This window comes from Mixophyes fleayi, chromosome 12 (genome assembly GCF_038048845.1).
Source record: "Mixophyes fleayi isolate aMixFle1 chromosome 12, aMixFle1.hap1, whole genome shotgun sequence".
In the NCBI taxonomy this organism is placed as follows: domain Eukaryota; kingdom Metazoa; phylum Chordata; class Amphibia; order Anura; family Limnodynastidae; genus Mixophyes; species Mixophyes fleayi.
Genome location: NC_134413.1, coordinates 18,524,893 through 18,546,666, shown reverse-complemented (window position 1 = coordinate 18,546,666; position 21,774 = coordinate 18,524,893). Strand labels below are relative to the sequence as shown.

At 40.2% G+C, this 21,774-nt stretch overlaps 1 protein-coding gene across 2 annotated transcripts in view; it reads right to left on the bottom strand.

The window, feature by feature from the left end:
- The window catches only part of INF2 (inverted formin 2), a 59,775-nt gene that overhangs the window by 8,193 nt on the left and 29,808 nt on the right, over window positions 1–21,774 (bottom strand). For both annotated transcript variants that reach the window (XM_075192489.1, XM_075192488.1), the window contains exons 4-20: window positions 20,521–20,680; window positions 15,385–15,418; window positions 14,790–14,931; window positions 13,946–14,087; window positions 12,665–13,612; window positions 11,973–12,115; window positions 11,829–11,890; window positions 10,652–10,754; window positions 8,096–8,181; window positions 6,936–7,036; window positions 6,715–6,785; window positions 5,877–5,984; window positions 5,655–5,725; window positions 4,408–4,528; window positions 3,154–3,318; window positions 1,694–1,796; window positions 262–408 (exon numbers count right to left, since the gene is read on the bottom strand). In XM_075192489.1, the coding sequence (XP_075048590.1) occupies window positions 262–408; window positions 1,694–1,796; window positions 3,154–3,318; window positions 4,408–4,528; window positions 5,655–5,725; window positions 5,877–5,984; window positions 6,715–6,785; window positions 6,936–7,036; window positions 8,096–8,181; window positions 10,652–10,754; window positions 11,829–11,890; window positions 11,973–12,115; window positions 12,665–13,612; window positions 13,946–14,087; window positions 14,790–14,931; window positions 15,385–15,418; window positions 20,521–20,680 (2,707 nt within the window). The remainder of the gene's footprint in view (window positions 1–261; window positions 409–1,693; window positions 1,797–3,153; window positions 3,319–4,407; window positions 4,529–5,654; window positions 5,726–5,876; window positions 5,985–6,714; window positions 6,786–6,935; window positions 7,037–8,095; window positions 8,182–10,651; window positions 10,755–11,828; window positions 11,891–11,972; window positions 12,116–12,664; window positions 13,613–13,945; window positions 14,088–14,789; window positions 14,932–15,384; window positions 15,419–20,520; window positions 20,681–21,774) is intronic.

The following is a 21,774-nucleotide window of genomic DNA, read 5'->3' as shown; positions in this document are numbered from 1 at the left end:
CATTATTTACAGTGTTAGCATATATAAAACAGCAAAAAACAAACATAATGCACATGCAGGTTATAAAGCACAGTCCGGAAAAAGTTTGGGGTAAAGCCACAAGTCTTTTTTCTAAGCAAACTTTGGAAAATAATTAGTAACAAGACTCACGTGCAAGTTTGAAAGCGAACAGTCCAGAAAAGGTTTGGGTCAAGCCACTAGTCTGTTTTTTTTTTTCTCAGAGCCAAGCTGATCTCCTAACATAATCTGAAGAAACTTTACCATTTATATCACTTGTTGAGGTCCTTTGAGCCCCATCAACTTCCACCTTGCTCTTCGCAGTCTTGCGTAACTGGAAACCTTTCTTGATATCCGCCAGTAATGCATCAATGACGCAACCTTCTTCCACCTTCGGTGCCCCTTTACGAACTATAATAAAAAAAACATTGTAAGGCTTTTCTTTTTAGCTCAGTCGAGGGTAAGATCGGAAGATGGTGACTTTCGGCTGTCCGCCTTTTGGGAAACGATACAATGTAACACCTTAATAGTGAGCACTAGATAATACCATATTAAGATCGCAACTGTGCATAGTAGATTAACAACAATGAACACATATATACTAAAATATATACTGTAATAAAGATGTTAATAGTTTGGTAAATATGGAACATAGGTTAGACAAATGGCGTGATCAAGCACCTGTGCACTGATCGTTCAGTTGGTCTCTAACTACGTGTTAAATAAAGGAGAATGTGGGAGATAACAATAGAACCAAATCATGAAACATGCGTACAACAGACTTGTTTGCTGATTCACCTAAATGGAGTGGGTATTCCACAGACTGATCTACTAGGAGTATGAAAGAATGCCGACAACAGTCCCTTAACCTTCTAGCAGCCTATTAACCTACAAGTATGATTTTGGAGTGTGGGAGGAAACCCACGCAAACACGGGGAGAACATACAAACTCCACACAGATAAGGCCATGATTGGGAATTGAACTCATGACCCCAGTGCTGTGAGGCAGAGTTGCTAACCACTAAGCCACCGTGCTGCCCCACATATACTTTACTCGCGTTAGTATGGGCACCAAAGCTCGTCAAGATGTGCACAGACACAAATTGATGCTGGCAAGTCTTGAATGGATGAATGTGGCTCTTATGGTGGCGACTGCATTTTGTAGCAGAGATTCCTGGACAATTGTGCAGACTTTCATAAATCTGTGTTCAGCAGCTTTCCACTGTGGTTCACTTTGCAGAATGTCTCATGGTGGCATCAGACGGTCTCTGAATGGTCTCACATTCAAGTTAGCTAATTGGCCAAGGATCGGCTGCTACTTTTCAGCTGCTGAAGACAAGCGTGTGCCCCAATGGTCAGCCCTCCCAAAAAGGAATTCCATGAATTCCAGATGATCTACATCAATTCAAGCCTCAACGACACCAAGTGGGTACACCCTAAAATAGCCCTTAGAATTCCATGGTAACCATGCCAACATGAGTGAAGTTTTGTGAAACTACATATTCAAGTATGGTGGCACTTCAGCCTTTGGACTGAGACGAGTCTTCGTGCAAATACGTTATTTAAGCAAAACTGCATTAAAGAGCAACATGTTATTAATTGAAAGATGGCGCTTTGTATAGGACAATATAATGGCCATAGTCTTTACGATACGGAGAAAACGTTACAGAACAGCAGTTTCATTACGGAGACTTACTGATTTTTCCATTTTCACCTTTCTGTCTCTTTGCTTCATCCTCTTCAAGTTGCTTTTTTCTTTTTTCAGCCTTAACTGCCTGTTCTTTTCTGTCTTTATTTTCCTAAGCAGAAACAACTGTAAGAACTGTGTTGTGGTAGACGGGAAGAAGTAACAGAAATCCAGTGAAAAGGATTCACTGTTAACGCAATACATTTTCTACCATAAAACACATAATGCTTTGCAAAATCACCATATTTGTTTAGGGAGTACAAGAGGTCACAGGGCAGAGGTCACAGGGCAATAAGAGTATTGGGGAAAAAAACAAAACAAAAAAACAAAAACAAAACACGTTCATGTTTTCTTGTATCACACACAGGGTCGGATTAACCCAAGGGCTAACTGGGCTACAGCCCAGGAGCTTCGGGCATCCAGGGGGCCCTTGAAAGTGCTCAACAGCATTATTGATCGGTCGGGGGCGGGGGCGCCCGATCAATGCTGCTGAGCACTTTCACTGTAGTCCTTCCCCGGCGCACTGTAGTCTCCTTACTGAGGGGATCTTGTGAGTCTCACTCTCACGAGATCTCCTCAGCAAAGAGCGTACAGCACGCCGGGGAAGGACTGCAATGCCAGGAGAAGGAGGCAAGTGCCTTGGGGGCGGCTCAGCTCACCAGGGGGGCGGCTCGGATCAGCCCAGGGGCCTCCATTCCCTTAATCCGGCCCTGATCGCACAAGAAATACAGACTCTCCAAAGCAATTTATTTCTCTCCCTCAGGCCACCTTTGTTTGTTGCCCAAATCCCACACCCTCATAAACACACAGCCACCCAAGGTCCCAATCCCACCTCATCCCGTCTGTATAAAATAGATTGAATACAATGTAGCCCTAATAATTGAATATGTAAATAATGATTCCTATGAAGAAATGAAAAAAAAAATAATAAAATCAAAGTAGTGATAGGGATACAAAATACCACGCCCTTCCCCCTCACCCTAAACCCAAACAGCCGCCCCACAAATCCGGACCTGTGGGTAACAAACCCACAATGCTAGTCCAAGCTTAGATGACACCACATGTTTTATTCTTAATGCTGGTTGGCAAAGTATTTGCCTTATTCTTCCCTACTTTTTCGTAGGTCCAAGGAGCGGTTAGTATAGAGAGTGGGAGATATAGTATAATCTGTGGGTGTTTCCCTCATTTGAAATTATGCATCACACTTCCAATCTGCAATAAAAGTCCCAGATCCACCCCCAAACCACACCCATTTCCAGTGAGACCACACCCACTTCACAAGGACCATGCACCTTTCAGCCACCGAAAATCGGGACTGTCCCAGGAAAATCAGGTGTGCCCAGAGGTTATATTTACTCAGTAAAAGTCATGCAATAGCCTGAACAGAATAATACTTCATAATATTTAGCTTTGCAGGCAACACACACAGAACGTTATTTATAGATTATATTAATGTGAAAATGGCAAACCTTCCTGGCTTTCAGGAAAAGATCCCTGAATGTTTTCATGGTCCCAAATGTTTCTTCTAGCGAGAGTCGCGTTAGATCTTCACACAAATAATCTGCCAATTTCTTCTTCTTTTGTGAAATATCATCCAGTTGTTGCAATATATCCTTCAGCGAGTCAATGCAGTCCTACAAATGCCACAGGAAATAGATTTCTTATGATGAAACAAACATTTGTCACTTGTCACTACCCACCTACAGTACAGGGACAATTGTACACTGCCAAGAGTGCTTCTTCTACCCGTCCCTTCCCATTTCCAAATTGGTCAGCCACCGAGCTTGCTGCTGCAGTGAGCGAGTGGTGACAGAAGCGATAGTGGAGGAGAGGGGGCATGTCTGAGTCCAGAGAGGAGAGAACCTTGGGGTAAATGTATCAAGCTGAGAGTTTTCTGGCATGAACCAATCAGACTCCAGCTATCATTTATTTAGTACATTCTACAAAATGATAGCTAGAATCCGATTGGTTGCTATAGGCAACATCTCCACTTTTCAAACTCGCCGGAAAACTCTCAGCTTGATCCATTTACCCCCTTTGTCTTTTGCAACGTCAGGATGGTTACCACCAGAGTTGAGGTTCTACCCTTGCCCCATAGGAGGAATGCCTCTGCATCATGCTAGCGTATGGATGACCTGGTGGCTCCTCTTGTACACAAACTACAGCTACAGGTTTCCCCAAATACTAAGGTCTTCTGAAGACCAGGAGAAGCGGTTATAGAGAATCAACATTCATTTGGTAGGCCTGGAAGAGTGGCTAATTTCTGTTTGGTAGATATGTTTGTGCTGGAAAGGTCTCCCCAGACCACCTTCACTGGAGCCTCCAAGAACTTTTATTGATGAAACAACTAAACTTTAGAGATGAGGACACTATAATCTTCCTAGCAAAGGGAAAAAGCCCTTTGAGCATGAGAACTCATCATCATATACTCAGATATCTCATTAGATCTCCAGAAGCAACACTCAAGCTCCCAGACGGTCAAAAGGCAATTACAGCTCTCCTAGTTCATGTGGTTTCCAATTAAATTCCTAATCATTAAAATGTGAGGGTGTACACTATTTTCAGTCATCTGGTGGGTGAAGCATCCCACTGGACTGAGAAAAGGTCCCTTCTCATCACCCAGAGCTCATAATGCTGAAGTCCTAGAAAACATCTCCTCTACAAGTCCAATCACTTATCTATGTTATGACATGGACATTTTATACCATGATCATTAATCTCACCTGAACACATTTTTCGTACTGTTCCTTTACATCATTTGTTGACGTGGAAATTTTATTGAGCAATTCTTTTAATCGTTTTTGATTGCCAGCTGTTTCACTATATATATTTTCTACATTAACACTGTAAAAAGAAGGAGATACGGTCTGGTGAGCTGGAGTCATGGAAACAAACATGGCATCTTCACACATGGTTATCAGAAAAAATAAGACAGGCACAACCTGGGTTTGTGGACATCAAGCCAAAAATTGCCACGTTTGGAATAAATGCACATTGATTACAGTAGTAGCAGATGTAGTCAGTATCAGAAGTGTCTGTGATACCACTGTCACACTGCCGCCCTAGCAATATCCCGAGTTTATGAACCCGGGATACTGCTGGGTGACAGTGTAGGTAGGACACCCCAGCAAATTCCCGGGTAGATCGTCTTCACACTAAACACAGATCTGCCCAGGTCTCCCTGGCAACATCACAAGAGGAGCTTTGATTGGCTCCTCTTGTGAAGTGTTTTTTGTTTTACTATACTTTACAATAGTTTTTGGTGAGACCCGGGTTTTTCAACTCCTGTCTCACCATGCAGACTGGGTGCTACCCGGGTCGGACCCGGGAATAACCCTCCAAAAGACATGGGTCTAATTCCCGGGTTATCCGACGTCTGGGCTTGCCCTGGCAATAACCCAGGTTTTTGAGGCAGTGTGAACAGAGTATTAGAGATGTTTGCTTAAACTGCCAAGACCACATGTTCTGCATCCGTTTAGATGGTATTTAAACTTATGTTACTTGCACAGTCCAATTATATTTTTTTTAATAATACCTGCCAACATTCCACCCACATTACGCCAATTTCATGTGAAGTCATGACGGTTTAAACACTGAAACCCCAGGACTGTACTAGTAAGATCTAACAGGTAACGAGCTCTGCCTCATGCTGCTATAGCCAAATTTAGCAAAGGAAACTTTTTTTGTTTCAACAAAAAAATTAATATGTAGATGGATTAAAGTCCCTATACTATTATTAAACAATACTTGAATATTTACATCTATTTATCTAAATATTAACTCTTAAACAAAACACCTCACAAATGATGCTACTATATATTTTGATTAAAAGTCCTGTATATAAATAAATATCCTTATAGTGTAAATTAGAAATGACATTATCCCACAAACGATCACCTTGCAATACCACACATGTTCCTCTCTGCAGACGTGGCCCATCTAATCCTACAGAAATAAATTCACATCTTACCCAGCAGCTGCTGCCACTTTTTCAAGGTCATTTGGAAGCTCAAGAAGATCTGTATGATTTACTTCAATTTCCTGGAGTAGAAGAAAATAAATAACGGTCTGGCAACAGTCTTACAGTGTTCCGTTTTGATTGAATAGTTCTACCAGTGTACATTCTCCGATATGAGAAGCACATGATACATAGAACGTTATAAGAATGATGTAGAGAAGATGACATGGTTACCTCTAGAATGTGGTGCAGTAGAGTTATACGCGTTTGATTGGCTCTAGTCTCGGTCAGTTTCAGTAAAGTGCCTATCTTGAAGCCATTGGCATTTCCAGTGTGACTTCCCTAAAGGACAGATGAAAAAAGAAATCGAATAAGTCGGAAACATGATCCATTACTTATCAAGTAAATTTAATTCAGTTTAACTCCTTTGGTTGTCAGATGTAAATTGAGGGCTCACAAATAAACGCTTTCCGCTAGGTTCATCCTGACGTTCAGTCTAAATGTGGCACAGAGCAAGCACCTATGTGTATTTACCCTGAGACCAGCACCTCAAACCAAGACAGATGGACATCACATCATATGTATGCCTCAGTGGTGCCATATATATATATATATATATATATATATATATATATATATATATATATATATATATATATATACACACACTTAATTTTATAGGGATGTATATTGAAATATCATTAGTATTAAAAACACAATCAATATTTTGCACCGCTTCTATAAACTGAAGGCATTATGTCCGAGACGTTTATTATTATGTATTGCTAAGTACAACTAAACACATTCTATCAATCGGCATTATAATTTGGCCACTGGCAACAAAAAAAAAAAAAAAAATCTACTAGCAACACATTTAGGGCTAGATATACTAAACTGCGGGTTTGAAAAAGTGGAGATGTTGCCTATAGCAACCAATCAGATTCTACCTTTCATTTATTTAGTGCATTCTACAAAATGACAGCTAGAATCTGATTGGTTGCTATAGGCAACATCTCCACTTTTTCAAACCCTCAGTTTAGTAAATATACCCCTTAATCTTTCAGATACCTACATAGTTCAAAAAGTTCCCGACTTTCAGGATAAGTTGACAGAACTGAGGAAGCCTCTGGCTGGAAAGGATGTCTAGGAAATAAAAAAAACAAAAACAAACATTGGATGTAGCATCTCTACAACATTACTATAATAATAATTTGCATGCTGATTTAAACTTAATAAATAAATACCCTCCCCCCCCCCCAAAAAAAAAATCAACAAAAAAACATCCAACATTACCATCACACGCTGTGCTGACAACGTCTGCCTTTGGCTTTAGCATTTCCACCATGAGACTAGTTTCTTCGCAAGCCAGCATACATTCAACCCGAAGCTGATAGCTGCAAACACAATTGTAGACGTTGAATGAAATTGAAAATGTTATCTGAATGAAACTGATATATTACATGGAGGTTCCAATCATGACGCATCAACGCAAGCTGGTCGGGATTTAAATCGTTTCCCCTCTTAGTTGCTTATTTTGTGCTAGTCCCAGACAGCATCACTGAACTTCACACCCTATTTATACAAATAAATAAGTGTACTTTGTCTTTTTTGTTTTTTTATGCTGGCAAGTAACAATCCAGATATATAAAATCAATAATAAAGAATATGACATTTCTTTTAATTCCTAGCAACTGCTTGGTATATACCACGCTGTGAAAGTTGTATTTTTCTATGTTATTTTATTTTTTTCTGTTTCTTTGTAACTCATACCCTTGGTAATTAATTATATTCATTGACCTGTATTGTTTTTATCTGCTGTTACAAATAAAAAAAATAAAAAATAAAAAAATGAATATGACATTTCTGAAGTCTGGTTCAAATAAAAAAAGGTGGTGTTGACCACAACAACCAGAGGTTTGCTTACATTTACACGGCACTAGCAAATATAACAGGACCTGATGGGTTTATGTGGGAAACACCATCTTTTTCCTCTCTGCACCAGTTTTCATAATCTCCTAACAATAGGAGCATTACTGACCACCAATGTCCTGCCATTAGCCCAGCCATGGCATTATTGGCAAGTCATGCCCTGTTCTGAGACGTATATTGTTATTATTGGCTAAACTCAACTACACTGGGCCAATTCCTTTAACACCAGCTATTACCCTGGCCACAACAGGCCGATTTCCCTGACAGATACTGCTCTCTGGCTGCACGCCATTGGCTTACTCCGAAGTTGCGACCAATCGTCATTTCAATGCGATCGGTATGGACCACTGTCATTGGATGGGCTCCCTGCAGTTTGTCCCACTGTGTATGTGGCCAAATTGTAAGGAACGACAGAGTGGGAACTGTATTGTCAAGTACACTGGACAGCTCAGAGTGTGAAAAGTGTCTATAGAACGAGAAAACCGTCAGATAAAAGATGAATATATAATACTCATGCCACTCACTTGGCAATACCTAGCAGCAACAGATAAAACTGGTCAGCGTTTGATAATTTGGATTTATCTTCTTGGAAAGATTTAAGATTTTCCACCTAAAAAGCAGAGAGACACACGTGTTACATATTCACACATGACAGCTCTATGGATTGTGGGATGTATATGGGGATATTGATAACAAACCATGTAATCTGTTTGTATTTGGCTTCCACACTACAAGTACTGTCCATGTATCTCCATGAATGTGGCTGCATGTCTCTTAGGACACGGTGCCATCATCCAACAGGGTCTAGAACAGTCATTCCCAACTCCAGTCCTCATGCACCCCTAACAGTGCAGGTTTTCCATATCTCTTTGCTGGAGCACAGGTGTATTCATTACTGACTGACATTTTGAAAGATCCACAGGTGGTAAATTATTTCACTTGTGATCTGGAAAACCTGCACTGTTGGGAGTTGAGAAACAGTGGTCTAGAGAGTATGTCATGGTTGCTGGAGAGCACAAAAAAGCTGTGGTAGGCAACATCCAGCCCACCAAAACTATCATATATTTAGTTTTGCACCATAGTAAAAAATAATAAAAAGTCCCATTAGGCATAATGTGGTGTGCAAGTATACCAAAACAGACATAAAACAGGAAGTATATTAAAAGAATTTTATCAACATTATTTCTCAGCCATTCTACAGGGTGATTCAAAAGTCGCAGTACACCCTTTTAATTCAAAAACTCTACAGGAATTGGGCCGATTGGCCGATTTCAAGATAGCGCCCATGTTTGGTACATACCGTAAAAGATAGACCACGTCACCCATACCTTACTGGAGTATTCAGGTTTCCCAATTTCCTGTAGAGTTTTTGAAATAAAAGGGTGTACTGCGACTTTTGAATCACCCTGTATATGGGGGACACTGCTACCATTTGTTCTGCTTAAGTGTCCAGGGAGCTGGGCTTATTAATGGAGGGCCGGTAACCAGAACTTATTAGTGCAATTTTCTCTTTAGTTTTCTTCTGTGGGAGCCACAGAGTTTTCCACCAAAAAAATCCCAAAAACTAACTCAGAGGGGTGTCCAGTTAGCTATATAGTGCCACATGGAGCACAGTCCACTGGGGGTGGGGGGAGCCTGTTGCAGAGAACAGAATACTCCCCTTGAAATGGTCTAGTCTGGTCAGTCAGTAGAGGAACTGCACGAAGAAGACAGGCTGGTACCTGGGACCATACGGCTTAGGAGCCCTAGGGTTAGATTTACTAAGCTGCGGGTTTGAAAAAGGGGGGAAGTTGCCTATAGCAACCAATCAGATTCTAGCTGTCATTTTGTGGAACGTACTAAATGAATGAAAGCTAGAATATGATTGGTTGCTATAGGCAACATCCCCCGTTTTTCAAACCTGCAGCTTAGTAAATCTAGCCCCAAATTTCTCTTCTCTGGGATACCAAAGCTGCTTGGAGGGCTGTTATACCATCTATTATATTCTTTCTGTGGATGTGTGTTTTGTGTTCCATCTGTGTACCCTCCGGCTTCCTTCCACCTACAACTGCTGCGCTGGGTGATTGGTACAGAGTTACTTATAAAAGACTTTGTTGTCTCACCTTCATAGTAAACTGGCGACCAGTGTTCATTGTGACTGTGGTTGGGGCTTGGTTTAACCACAACTTTCTACAGCCCTCCCTTAATAAGCCCAACTCCTTGGGCTAGGGCCTGATTAAGTGTTCAGGCCGCCCTAGGCTAAAACTCACGTAGTGCCCTTTCACCTTCAACGCCGGGCTAATATGCTGTAGGCAAGAATTAACTTGACCTTAATTTACTATCCAGCTTCCTTTACCGCCCTCCCCCCCCCACCACTCTTTATGTTCCCATGTTTTCGAAACTCCGCTTCACTTTTTAAAAGGGTCATGGCAATCATTGTCACTCATTTTGTCGTCAGTAAAATCCGAACTGTATTGCAGAACAGACACATGAATGAGCGGTACGGAGGGTGAAGATGTGAAGGGGGAAGGGGCTGTCATGTCTGCGCCTGTCGTCATCCTTGTCTCACTTATCCTCAAACTCCCATCAGAGGATGAATCATTGTCGTCATCTTTACCATGGGAATACGTAAAGATTAAAACTTTACCACATTTTTTTCTTCATGTTTACTTTTGAGAACAACTATTTTATATCTTTTTAATTATTTCAGTTTCTCTCTCTCCCTGTCACTATTTTGCACCCCAAAAATTGTGTGCCCCCCAAAAGCCTTGCGCCCTAGACTGCACCTAGTAGGCCTATTGGATAATAATTCCCTGCTTTGGGCACTGAAACAGAAAAAAATTATAGCAGCATCCGACAGATCAACACAGAGATAAGGATTGAACAGGAAGTGCAAAAATCCCTTTTTTTTTTTTTTTACTGATGTCAGAACATTTTCTCAAAAAACATGACGAACATCCTGCCCGATTGCCGGTCACCAAGTCTACTGCTGACCCAGTAGAGGACACTTAACCCTACACAGAACTTGCAGCACCCAAAAGAGGGAATGTTGGTTTAACCCTTAAATGAAGATTTTTCTTCTAATTATTATAAGCGATTACCTCGTGTTTTTCAGGAAGCAGCTTGAGGAACTGTTTCAGTATCTCAATGTCAAACTTCGAGCGATCTCCTTTTTCTATCAGGCCAATTATTTCTTCATTGGGACTGAAAAAAAAAAAAGGTCACATTCAGAAATGACGCAACTTGTTTGTGTCTTCCTTGTAGTGAAAACAGTAAACGTACACATACACTGCTGGAAACAGCTAGCCAACGTGCTGCTCAGAACAATGCAACATTGATATGCAATGTGTAAACACTTATCTTGCCAAATCCATTGCTTCTGGTACATATAAGGTTATAGGAAATTAAACAGTGCTCTACATGGCAAATGCTGGATGGCTTTGTGGAGAGACCACACAGGCAGATTTTTACTAGATTTGAATCAAGCGACATTGCAGAAGAAAATGACCTGATGATATTAGCTGGAACAATTATTTAGTATGGATTAAGAAAAAAAAAAAAAGTAAAAAAAAGTTGTTGTAGTTCCTACTCCTAAAAGTTACTGTAAGTGGTCTGTCACTCCTAAATCAAGCTAAATTAAGATACTCAAGTTAAATGTGAGCATATTTTGCAATTTTCAGCTGCTTCTGAAGTCCCCCACATCACCATGGAGGTCAGTGACCCCAACTTACACTAATATATAAAGGAACTGAAAAACGTGTTTTATTAGTATCTAACAATGAACATGTATTTTAAATTGTAAGCTTGCAAGCAGGGTCTTCTTACCTCTACGTATGTATTACCTAGTATTGTTTTATTACTGTTTGTTCCCAATTGTAAAGCGCTACAGAATCTGCTGGCGCTATATAAATGTTGATGATGATGATGCAATGTTGTCAGACATGCACGCCCTCACACTCAGAAGCAGTGGTGGAAGTGGGGGTGTATACGGTGGCATGCCGTACCGCCACTTCTCCTACTGGCTTCATTGTAAATCTATCAGATTCCATTCACTTATATTCCCATTACATTTTTCATTCCACCACCTCCAAAATTTCCAGACCCCCTCACCTCCAAGCACTGTAGCGGCAGCACACCCCACATCAATGATAGTTCCGTCACTGTTAGCAGCCAGCAAAGAGGTGGTGGCTTTATGCCCAATTTGTGTCATAGTTAGCAAATTTGATTTATGATACATAGGAGTATCCTCATATGCACGTCAATGAGTGAGCGACTTACCATCTGAACTGCTTCAAAAATATGTTCAAGTTGAGGTTTTTCTTGGCATCTAAAAATGTAATCTGTATAAAAAAGTAAATAGAAAAATAATGAGAGCTCTAGGTGATACAGTATCAGTGGTTCTGGTTCTCGTTGCAGTGGTACCTCTTTAGGCGGCTTCTTTACTGTCGTGGCACCTTTAGCTTTATCTACAGCTTGTGGAAGGCAAAAGAGCTGCTCAATGCTGGAGTAGTTAGGTTCCACAATTTCCTCGGCGGGGGTTGTAGACGCCCACATAGACTGTCCATCTAAAAACAGAGAACAAATTGTGGCTCAGCTTCTCCTGTCACACCCAGCACCCTTATATAGCTATTTATGATAACAGACGTACAAAGGAAATAATTGCTGTTCGCAGAAAAATAAATTTTGAGCAATTTTGCCAAACTGTTCTGAAAAGTATTCGCTTCTTTCAGCATCTGATTGAGAAATTTAAAATGTTTCTCCGGTGGAATTTGGTATTAAGTGTTCCCAGCCTTGCTCCAACTACACCACAAAACAGAATACACCATTTTTTGTTTTGCCAGGTGTTACCAGCATCTTTCCCCACACTGTGGCTGGCATTCCTCTAAATTGTTAAGCAGTGCTCCTCATAGTAACTTTAGGGGGAGGCCGTTTATGATTATGTCTGCATTTATGACATGATGACCAAGGAACAGCCATTACTTTCCTATATATTTCTGGTTTTGAACTTTATATATAATGGTTTTCTTGGTGCATGTTTGGTAAAGGAACAGTTTGGCATCTCAGTTTGACAATCATCGAAGCCTAATGTATATTTAAACATTGAAGTGACATACCTTTAGCAACATTAGGAGGCAGTTTCTGCCAGTTCAGTTTCTTCATTTTTAATGATGGCCTGTTGACTTTGAGGCAAGGTTGTCTCCAGGAACCCAAAGAATGATCCACACGTGCAACTATAATTTCTTCATTAAAGCCTACTGGGGGTGGTCTCGCACCAGGAAAAGGTGGTGGTGGTGGCATTCCTCCCATGCCAGGAAGTGGAGGTGGAGGAGGACAGCTCCTCATCCCAGGAAGAGGGGGTGGAGGTGGCGGGAAGCCACCCATCCCTGGAAGAGGGGGTGGAGGAGGCGGAAAGCCACCCATCCCTGGAAGAGGGGGTGGAGGAGGCGGGAAGCCACCCATCCCTGGAAGAGGGGGTGGAGGAGGCGGGAAGCCACCCATCCCTGGAAGAGGGGGTGGAGGAGGCGGGAAGCCACCCATCCCTGGAAGAGGGGGTGGAGGAGGCGGAAAGCCACCCATCCCTGGAAGAGGGGGTGGAGGAGGCGGCGGCGGTGATACCACTACACCTGCGAGTGGAGGGGGTGGTGGTGGAAAACCACCCATCCCTGGGAGTGGGGGAGGTGGTGGCGGTGAAACCATTGCACCTGGGAGTGGAGTTGGAGGAGAAGGGAATCCTTCCATGCCAGGGAGTAGAGGAGATGAAAGAGACATCCCAGTAGATGGGAGAGGAGGAGGTGGAGGAGGTGATGGGGTAGACTGTAAACCAGCACCAGGTGGGGAAGTCTTTTCAACTGGTGGCTCCGGAAAGTTTTTTAAAGTTTCAACTGTCTGAAGACCTGGTGATTTGCTACTCGTGTCTTCTTTACAAGTGTCATCCTTGGACTTGTCGGTTTGTATACTTTTATGTACTTTCTCCACATTGCCATCTTTGTTCTTCTGTTTGCCTGGGTGCTTCTTGGATGTTAAGAGTCTTTCCATGACCTCCTCAAGGGTATTACCTTTGCCTAACCGGAAAAATAAAATTGAAAAAAGATTAGCAAGACAATAGCCAGTTTAATACCACAAAGATAACTAGTAGGAAAATGCGATGAGCAGACTACATGATTAACATAGGTTTTAAAAAGGACATAACTAATCAAAATTATACTGAAAATACTACAATATAAACCTCTTTTAAATATGATCTTGGCATAGTACCATTAATCTACTCAATCAATAAAATTAACATAGGCAGGATAGCACTATACACTGTTCATTCAAAATAAAACAGCACAAAATTGCTTGAAAGTTATTTTACAGGAGGGAGAAGGTGCGGATGTGTTATAAATATTACGTACAGTCATCTGCAAGCAACACAGCTCTATTCACCAGGAAATCCAAGGCCTCCCAGAGTAAGGGACTGGAAGAATGTGAAATGTCAAAGTGCAAAAGTCCCTGCAAAATGGAGAGCAGCTGGGCCGATAATGGTGAAGAGCTTACCTGCAAAATACATAGATATATACAGACCTTTTACTGAGGAGTGATGAACCAAACAATTCAGCAAATTTCTTAATTCATCAGATGATGGCCATTACAGAGATCCAATAATTTTCAGGGAGAGATTCAGAAAGTCATCTAGTACAGCTCATTAATATTAAGTAACATTCGACAACACTAGTATCTTAAAGGTTCTATGAGCTACAAAGCCTATTCTATCTGTATTGTGCAGGGCTTCATTTGGAAGCCCTGCTGGGGAAACGGTGTTTCCACATTGTGGGAGTCCATCTTCTGGGTATGCTTGGTTGATCAGGTTAAAACTCCCACACATTTTAAACAAGATAGTAAAGGTAAGGACAGCATCCATTGTGGTACAGGTTTTCTCAGATTGAGTCATGCTGCTTTATACCAGCATAGGACATTGATAATGTTAGGGAGTCGATATACTCCATCGAGAAAGTGTTGTTTGTCGTCCCTGTTGCCCCCTTGTGATTTAAAAACCAATACAGATGGATGAGTTTGCATGTTTGTCTTACCACCCAAAGACTGGGATGGGGATAGAGACTGATCACCAAGAGTCAAGGGTTGTCGTTTATTACAGGGGGTGTGGAAAAAAATATTTTGAATTTAGTGGTCCATAAGTTCCTGAGTGGGCTGTAGGTCCACTTGTAAAAGGTTTCCGACTCTGCAGAGAAACACACTTACTTTATTAAAGAGCGTCGTGAAAACCTCTTTGTGATTGTTCATATCAATCCCTCCGTATATTTTAAGAATTTCTTCATCATCCTCTGACTTGGCTTCCTCAAAGACATACGCTTGTACTAACAAGTCCTCATCCTCCTCATCTCTGATAAAGAAATAAAAATAAGGCAAGTGAGCAATCTGCTTTGCACCATTATTTCAAATATCTTCCTTGAAATATCTTCCTAAAATGTGCACATATATATTTGTGTGTGGTACTAGTGGATCTTTAACATAAACAAACTCATATTTTAATTCTAACTATACCGTAAAGTAATGGATGTCCATGGGACAATTATTTGCTTACATAGTAAAATACGACACTATTTAAAAAACAGTCTAATGAATCATTACCTAATATAGACAATAATAAAAATAGACAGAAAAAGAACATGTTTATGTTAGACCTTTACAAGGCTCACAGTAGCGACACAATCCTGAAGGTCTTTCATTACACAAAATATGTGAACTTTATCGTCTTATTTTCATGGTCACCGGATTATACTCTAGCAGGAAAATAACCACTAAAAATGTTGAATATTTTTTTTTTTATTTGTACCTTAATTTTGTTAAGACATCCAGCAGCTGAAGACCTGTAAGAAAAACAAATAGATTACCTTTTCTTATTTTATGGTTATTTTATCATTAGTAAACTTAATATATTACTGTTATCGTTGTGGGTGCACGGACCATAAAATTCTCTAACCTTTCCCTACTATCTCTAACTTATTTCGTATGATCCCATTGCCTACAATATTTCTTGACAATTTTTCTCATCATATTCCGCATGGAACGCAACATGAGAAAACTGCCACAGTGCAAGGAACGCTTCTCTAAAACCATTTCTATTTAATAGTCTCAAGAGGAAAAAGGAATGCCCTTAATACACTCAGCTTCTTCCCATAAGCCGGGGCAAATACTGCCACCTAAGACTAGGCAAACCAGCGCAAATTGAGACATCAAAGAGGATTATGCACTGCACCTCTGAAGTTTTGGGCATTATAAATGACTGATTAATTTTATAGATAATGGTTCTTTTTTCCAAATCGATGTAGTGTTACCCCTATCATGGTACAGAACTTTTTTTTTTTTTTTTTTTAAACAATTCCACCGGCAGCACTGACTCTATACTCAGATAATACACTAGAACAGGACTGGTCAAACTGCGTCTCTGCAGCTGTTGTGAAACTACAAGTTCCATCATGCCCTGCCAGTTACTGGTAGTTTCACAACACCTGGAGAGCCGCAGGTTGTCCCAGCCCTGCACTAGAATACACAGCAGGATAGGGTTTTGGGGACACTAGCTTAGCTTCTTTCAACAATATTCCCATGGATTCTAGATATGCTCCTACTATTTTCTTTCCGTAACTTGCAGGATTAGTATCTCTGGCATTCCTCCATCATTCACAATAAATATTTTTTTGTGTGTGTGTGGGTGGTGTTTTTTACTTCACAATGTTTTTACTATAGAATCACCTATACCATGTCAAAACACATTAGTACATACATATTAGTACAAAAACCATACATAAACATAATTAGTGATTTTTTTTAAAAAAAATTATGTTTTTTTTTTTTTTTTAAAAAAAAATGTTTTAATTAAATCAACTTTTTCATGTTAGGCATTACTGATAAACATAGTTTATCTTTTTCTTTCTTTTCTCATTATTACATGATTTAAAAGACGTGCAAGATAAAACAGCATATTTGCCTGTTTAAAGCGCTGCGTTAAAAAAACAATTGAATGGCTTTTAACGCGGCTGCCTATCGCACACCCTATACTTTCAATAGACCTTCTAGTTGAGCGCGATAGGACCGTTTGATGAAAAAAAAAACGGTGTTAAAAAATGTAATTTAATGGCGGGTAAAGTTAACCCGCTCGAAAATTATAAAAAAAATAAATAAATAAAAAATGCATGTTAAAATGAATTAACGCAGTGTTAGAAAAAACAAAAAAAACTCTCGGTCAATTGAATTCCCCCCTATATAACCAGTAACAGGAGAGTTATATTTACACTAATCTGATGGCTTGTTTTACAACCATATTCCTTTACACACCTCAATGAGCTTCAGGACACAAGTTACATTAAACAATGCAGCTTATTAAAGAAAGCACTATAACTTGCAGCAATAACCAAGTTTGAAACAATGACACCAAGCTTAGGAGCCACCGGAAGCAGCAGATCTGTACTGATATTCTAACAAAGGAAACAAAGGCAATCACAGACCCCTGGACAGTGATATCATTAAGATACCAGTTAAAGGGCCTCTAAAAATAAAGTACAAATGCATTTGACTTAATAGAGCTGCTATTAATACAAATAATACATTTAATAGAAATTCCATTAGAATTTCAGAGGGAACATTGTTTGACATAGAGGTTTAGCAGGTGATGCACTAAAGGTTTGAATGCTTCCAAAGCAAATGAGGTTAGAAGTGGATTTATTATTAAAAAAACCCATTGATCTCAGATTCACAAAGCTGTAGTAAATTTAGCAAATCAACGCATTAGCCGTGAAACAAGAGGGAGCCTTCGATTGACTACTGCTTCTAAAAACACCACAACTTCTCAATTTGACTCTTTCACATTGTGATAATAGTATAATAATTGAATTTATCTAAAGCTACACTTACATGGCAATCTTTTGCAACCAATTACAATTTTGATTGCATCAATTGCCTTGCAATTTCCCCACACACAGTAGACTAAAAGATTTAGAGTGCTGTGTCCAGAAATAATTTTGTCAGCTCATCCAATATGAATTCTTATCAAGCAGATTGTTCAGTTTTGATTGCATATCTTTCACACACACAAAGATTTCTGCACAATTCAAAGAAAAAAAATCTAATTGCATGATTAAATTGGAACAGGTGTAAGTACCTTACACACTGGCTATCTGCAGTGACCTGGGTTGTATTTTTACATCAGTTTGCTAACACAGCCCAGGCCATTCCAATTAAAAAATAAGTGGAAAAAGCAGAACTCAGCTACCTAAACACTGTTGAAAGTAGATAGGTTGGCAGGTACAAAATAAAAGTTTTTACTGAGCTACACATCTGTGCATACACATATTAACTCCTGGGGGTAAATGTATCAAGCTGTGAGTTTTTGGCAGGTTTGAAAAGGAGACGTTGCCTATAGCAACCAATCAGATTCTAGCTTTCATTTTGTATACAGTACAAAAAGGAAAACTAGATTCTGTGTGGTTGCATTAGGCAACGAAAAACTCACAGCTTGACACATTTACCCTCTGATGTCTAAATATATTGAATTAACTTGCTACTCAGAGTTAATTGCCCTTTAAATTGAAGCTTTGTGGTTAATATATATATATATATATATATATATATATATATATATATATATTATAGTAAAACCTGTAGACATAGTAATGCATTGAGCTCTTCAGACATCATAGGCCCAATGAAAAATATTTCACTTGCAGATAAACAGCCCCTTTTGTGACTTTATAACAAGCTAACTGTTATGTTTGTAATACATTCTATAAACACATCTGTTCTGATGTTTAAAGAGACACCCCCTCATAGAATTATGCAATATGAAAAACAGAAATGTGCTCAGATTTAAAAATAATCAGTCATAGGTGTGAACACAGCCTTGCAATGTCTGAACACACAAAAAACAAACACTCAAAATTCCAAAAAAAAAAAAAAAAAAAAAAAAAAAAAGACAGAGAAAAACAATTTATAGTAAAATAAAAATAAATCTATAAACTTACATTTCTGCAAAACATGTAAAGATCACTTACTTTGACCAGAATTCATTGGTAAGCCATCAGTTATATAAAGAAAGTATTCATGACGTGTAAATGACAGAGGTCTCCAGCCATTTCAATGATAAAGCAGACTTTACCCTTTATATATTCAAGTTACTGCTAAAACACACACACATTAGGATTTGCCTTTCCCACCATCACCACAAACCAACAGGTCACCTGAGGCCTTGTTACAGATTACAGATAGGATGGTTCTTTTAAACTTGGATGGAAACCCATTGTCCTGCTGGGCTGGTTAAGGTATCTTTTGGGGTTTAGTTATTCTAATAGTTCTTAGATGGCAGATTTTTTATTTATTTCATGTTTTTGATTAACATGCCATGAACTTTTAAAGCAGAACTGAGCAAATGTGTTTGTATTTTGCAGTCCCAAGCTGCTGGTGTAATGCAGGCGGTCACATGGAGCCCTGAGCTGGTGTTGGTAGAACAGGTGATGAGAGAGTGATCTGATTACCTGGAAAGCATTTCAGTGTTTAGCTCGGGCTCTCCACTAGGGGGAGACTTTTTGCTTTCAAATTAATTTATGGGGAGTAGCAAATGCCAGGCACAAGTTGATTTAACTCTTCCAGTGTTATCTTAATCCATGAAGAAAATCCCAGAGTAGTGGACACAATATAGAGAAAAATAGAAGGATTCCCCATAAAAAAAAAGTCAAACAGACACCCCTGTGGCCTAATTTCTGTGAGCCAGACCACAACACAGCAGAACTCAAGGTGGACAATTTAAAGGGGACTTTCAGGAAGAAGAGAAAAAATGTGGGAATGTAAGCTGGACTGTCAACAATCTGGGAACACGACTAATTATATTATCTGGACTTTTCTCCCTTTATAATGCCTATGGACAACTGTTCAAATGACCTACATGAAGACCGTCTAACACAGTGTTGGCTAACCTGTGACACTCCAGGTGTTTGAAACTACAAGTCCCAGCATACCTTTCCAGCCATAAGCTGCTATATATTGGCAAAGCATGCTGGGACTTGTAGTTTCACAACACCTGGAGTGTCACAGGTTAGCCGTCACTGGTCTAACATGACCATTCAGCCTAGTAGGAGATACTCTGCTCTAGAACTTCCCACTTAACTTACTATTGATGGAACACGCTCAATTAATTTAATTAATTTATTTGTTTTTGTTTCTTTAGATGCCCTTCTCATCAATTAACCATTTCAGGACGGGTAACTACAATAGAAGTTCATGAGCAGAGAATTTTGTACTGTGTGGAAGGGAGAATATTGGAGTATGTGCCTATGGTCCAACCAAGGCACCATCCTAATTCATACCCCTTGGTATAACACGACGTTAAGCGCTCATACCCACTGTCTTTTATAACAAGTATTTTATTAGAGGTTTTGATGCTAGTAAAACCGATATTAATGGGTCTGAATCTAGCAACCATTGTTTCTAGTGTTACTATACCCACTACTGCTGGTACTTGCCTTGCGGCCGTGCTCCTGTTTTAGAAACGCAGCCTCACTGCGCTGGGGTCATGGGTTAACTGGCTTCTGGAAAAACGGACATGTGTGTGTATGCATGAGAACTTAGACACTAGTCTCCATTGGGATGGACATGAAGGACTATATAGTCTCTGTACTGCGCAGCGTAATATGATCAACGCTATATAAAGAAAATAAATAATGGTAGATTAATGAAAGCAAATGCACGATTGGTCTGCAGCAGTGACTGCAGTGTGCGAGCGTGCATCTAAGTAATTACATTTCCCCCGGTAACATGGAATGTTGGAGGCATTCACTCTGAAATATCACAGCATCCAATCAACCAATAATAAATTGTTACCAGTGTAAAAACGGAGCTGTGAACTCACTAGGTTAAATCATGCTTTCTGTTTCAGAAATGACAGTTTAGTAAACGTAGACCTCTTTTGAATGTAAATTTTTACCTATAAATTCGTTTCTCAGCTGTGCTCGAAGCCTCAGCTCCTCCGTTCCAAAAATGATGGCGTTGATGACGCTGAGTAGCGTGACCATGTACGGAACATTATCCGTCGTTGAGAGCTCGTTCATTATGACACTAAATCGATACTGCTGGTTCTTCACTGTCTGTAAGTGGAAGAGAAATCTTCTATAAACCACTAGTATAATGTTACACGGTTTCCATTATAGTTTTATGGAAAGATGTTGCAGAGGGCACCAAACATCACACAGATTAAATCACTCATTATTCTAAGAAAACAGCATTACACGGTTAGCTAATTTCCTGCCAGCTTAGAGCAGTGGTCCTCAATGTATTTACAGCTTAGTCACTGAACCCCCTCCAAAATCTCCCACCTAAAAAAAAAAGAACATCTGTCCACTACTACAAACAGTTTATTTGAAAATAATAATAAAGGAAAAACATATCTATATAACATACATGCCAACTCTCCCGGAATGTCCGGGAGACTCCCGAATTCCGTTTAGGTCTCCCGGAATCCCGGGAGAGCTGGCATCAGAGCTGGCATTGGAGTTGTGTGTAGGCGGAGGGGACTGGGATTAGCGAATCGCATCATTTTGGACCCGCCCCCAGTGACGTAATGCCTGCTTTACAGGCATTACGTCACTGGGGATGGGCCAAAATGACGCGATTCGCGAAGCCCCGCCCCCTTCAGCCCTACACCTACATTTTTCTTCAGTGATCTCCCAAAGGGAGCTAGCCAAAAGTAGGCAAGTATACTATATAACCCACTGAAATAGTGCTCCAGGCCTTTAATATCTTTAGGCAATACATGCCAATTTTAGATTTCTCCCCTCCGGGAGATTCTGGAGGGGAGAAAATGAGGACTGGAGTGCCCTAGATCGCGTTGTTTTGTCCCTGCCCTGTGCGGTGAAATGATGCATTGTGTCATTCGCATCATTGTGATGTGGGGGTGGGGCCAAAATTATGCTAATCGCGTCATCAAAGCCTGCATCACTATGAAGTGAGCATGATGCAGGAGAATGGTCTGCCCTCCCGGGAGACCTACCCGGAATTCAGGCGTCTCTCTGACATTTTGGGAGAGCAGGCATGTATGATTTAGGCCTTGACCTTAACCAGTTCTAAAATTATTTATACACTTACCCATAGTTGCCTACTGTCCCGGAATGTCCAGGAGACTCCTGAATTTTTGGGAGTTCTCCCGGACTCCCGAGAAAGCAGGCAAACATCCCGGATCCAG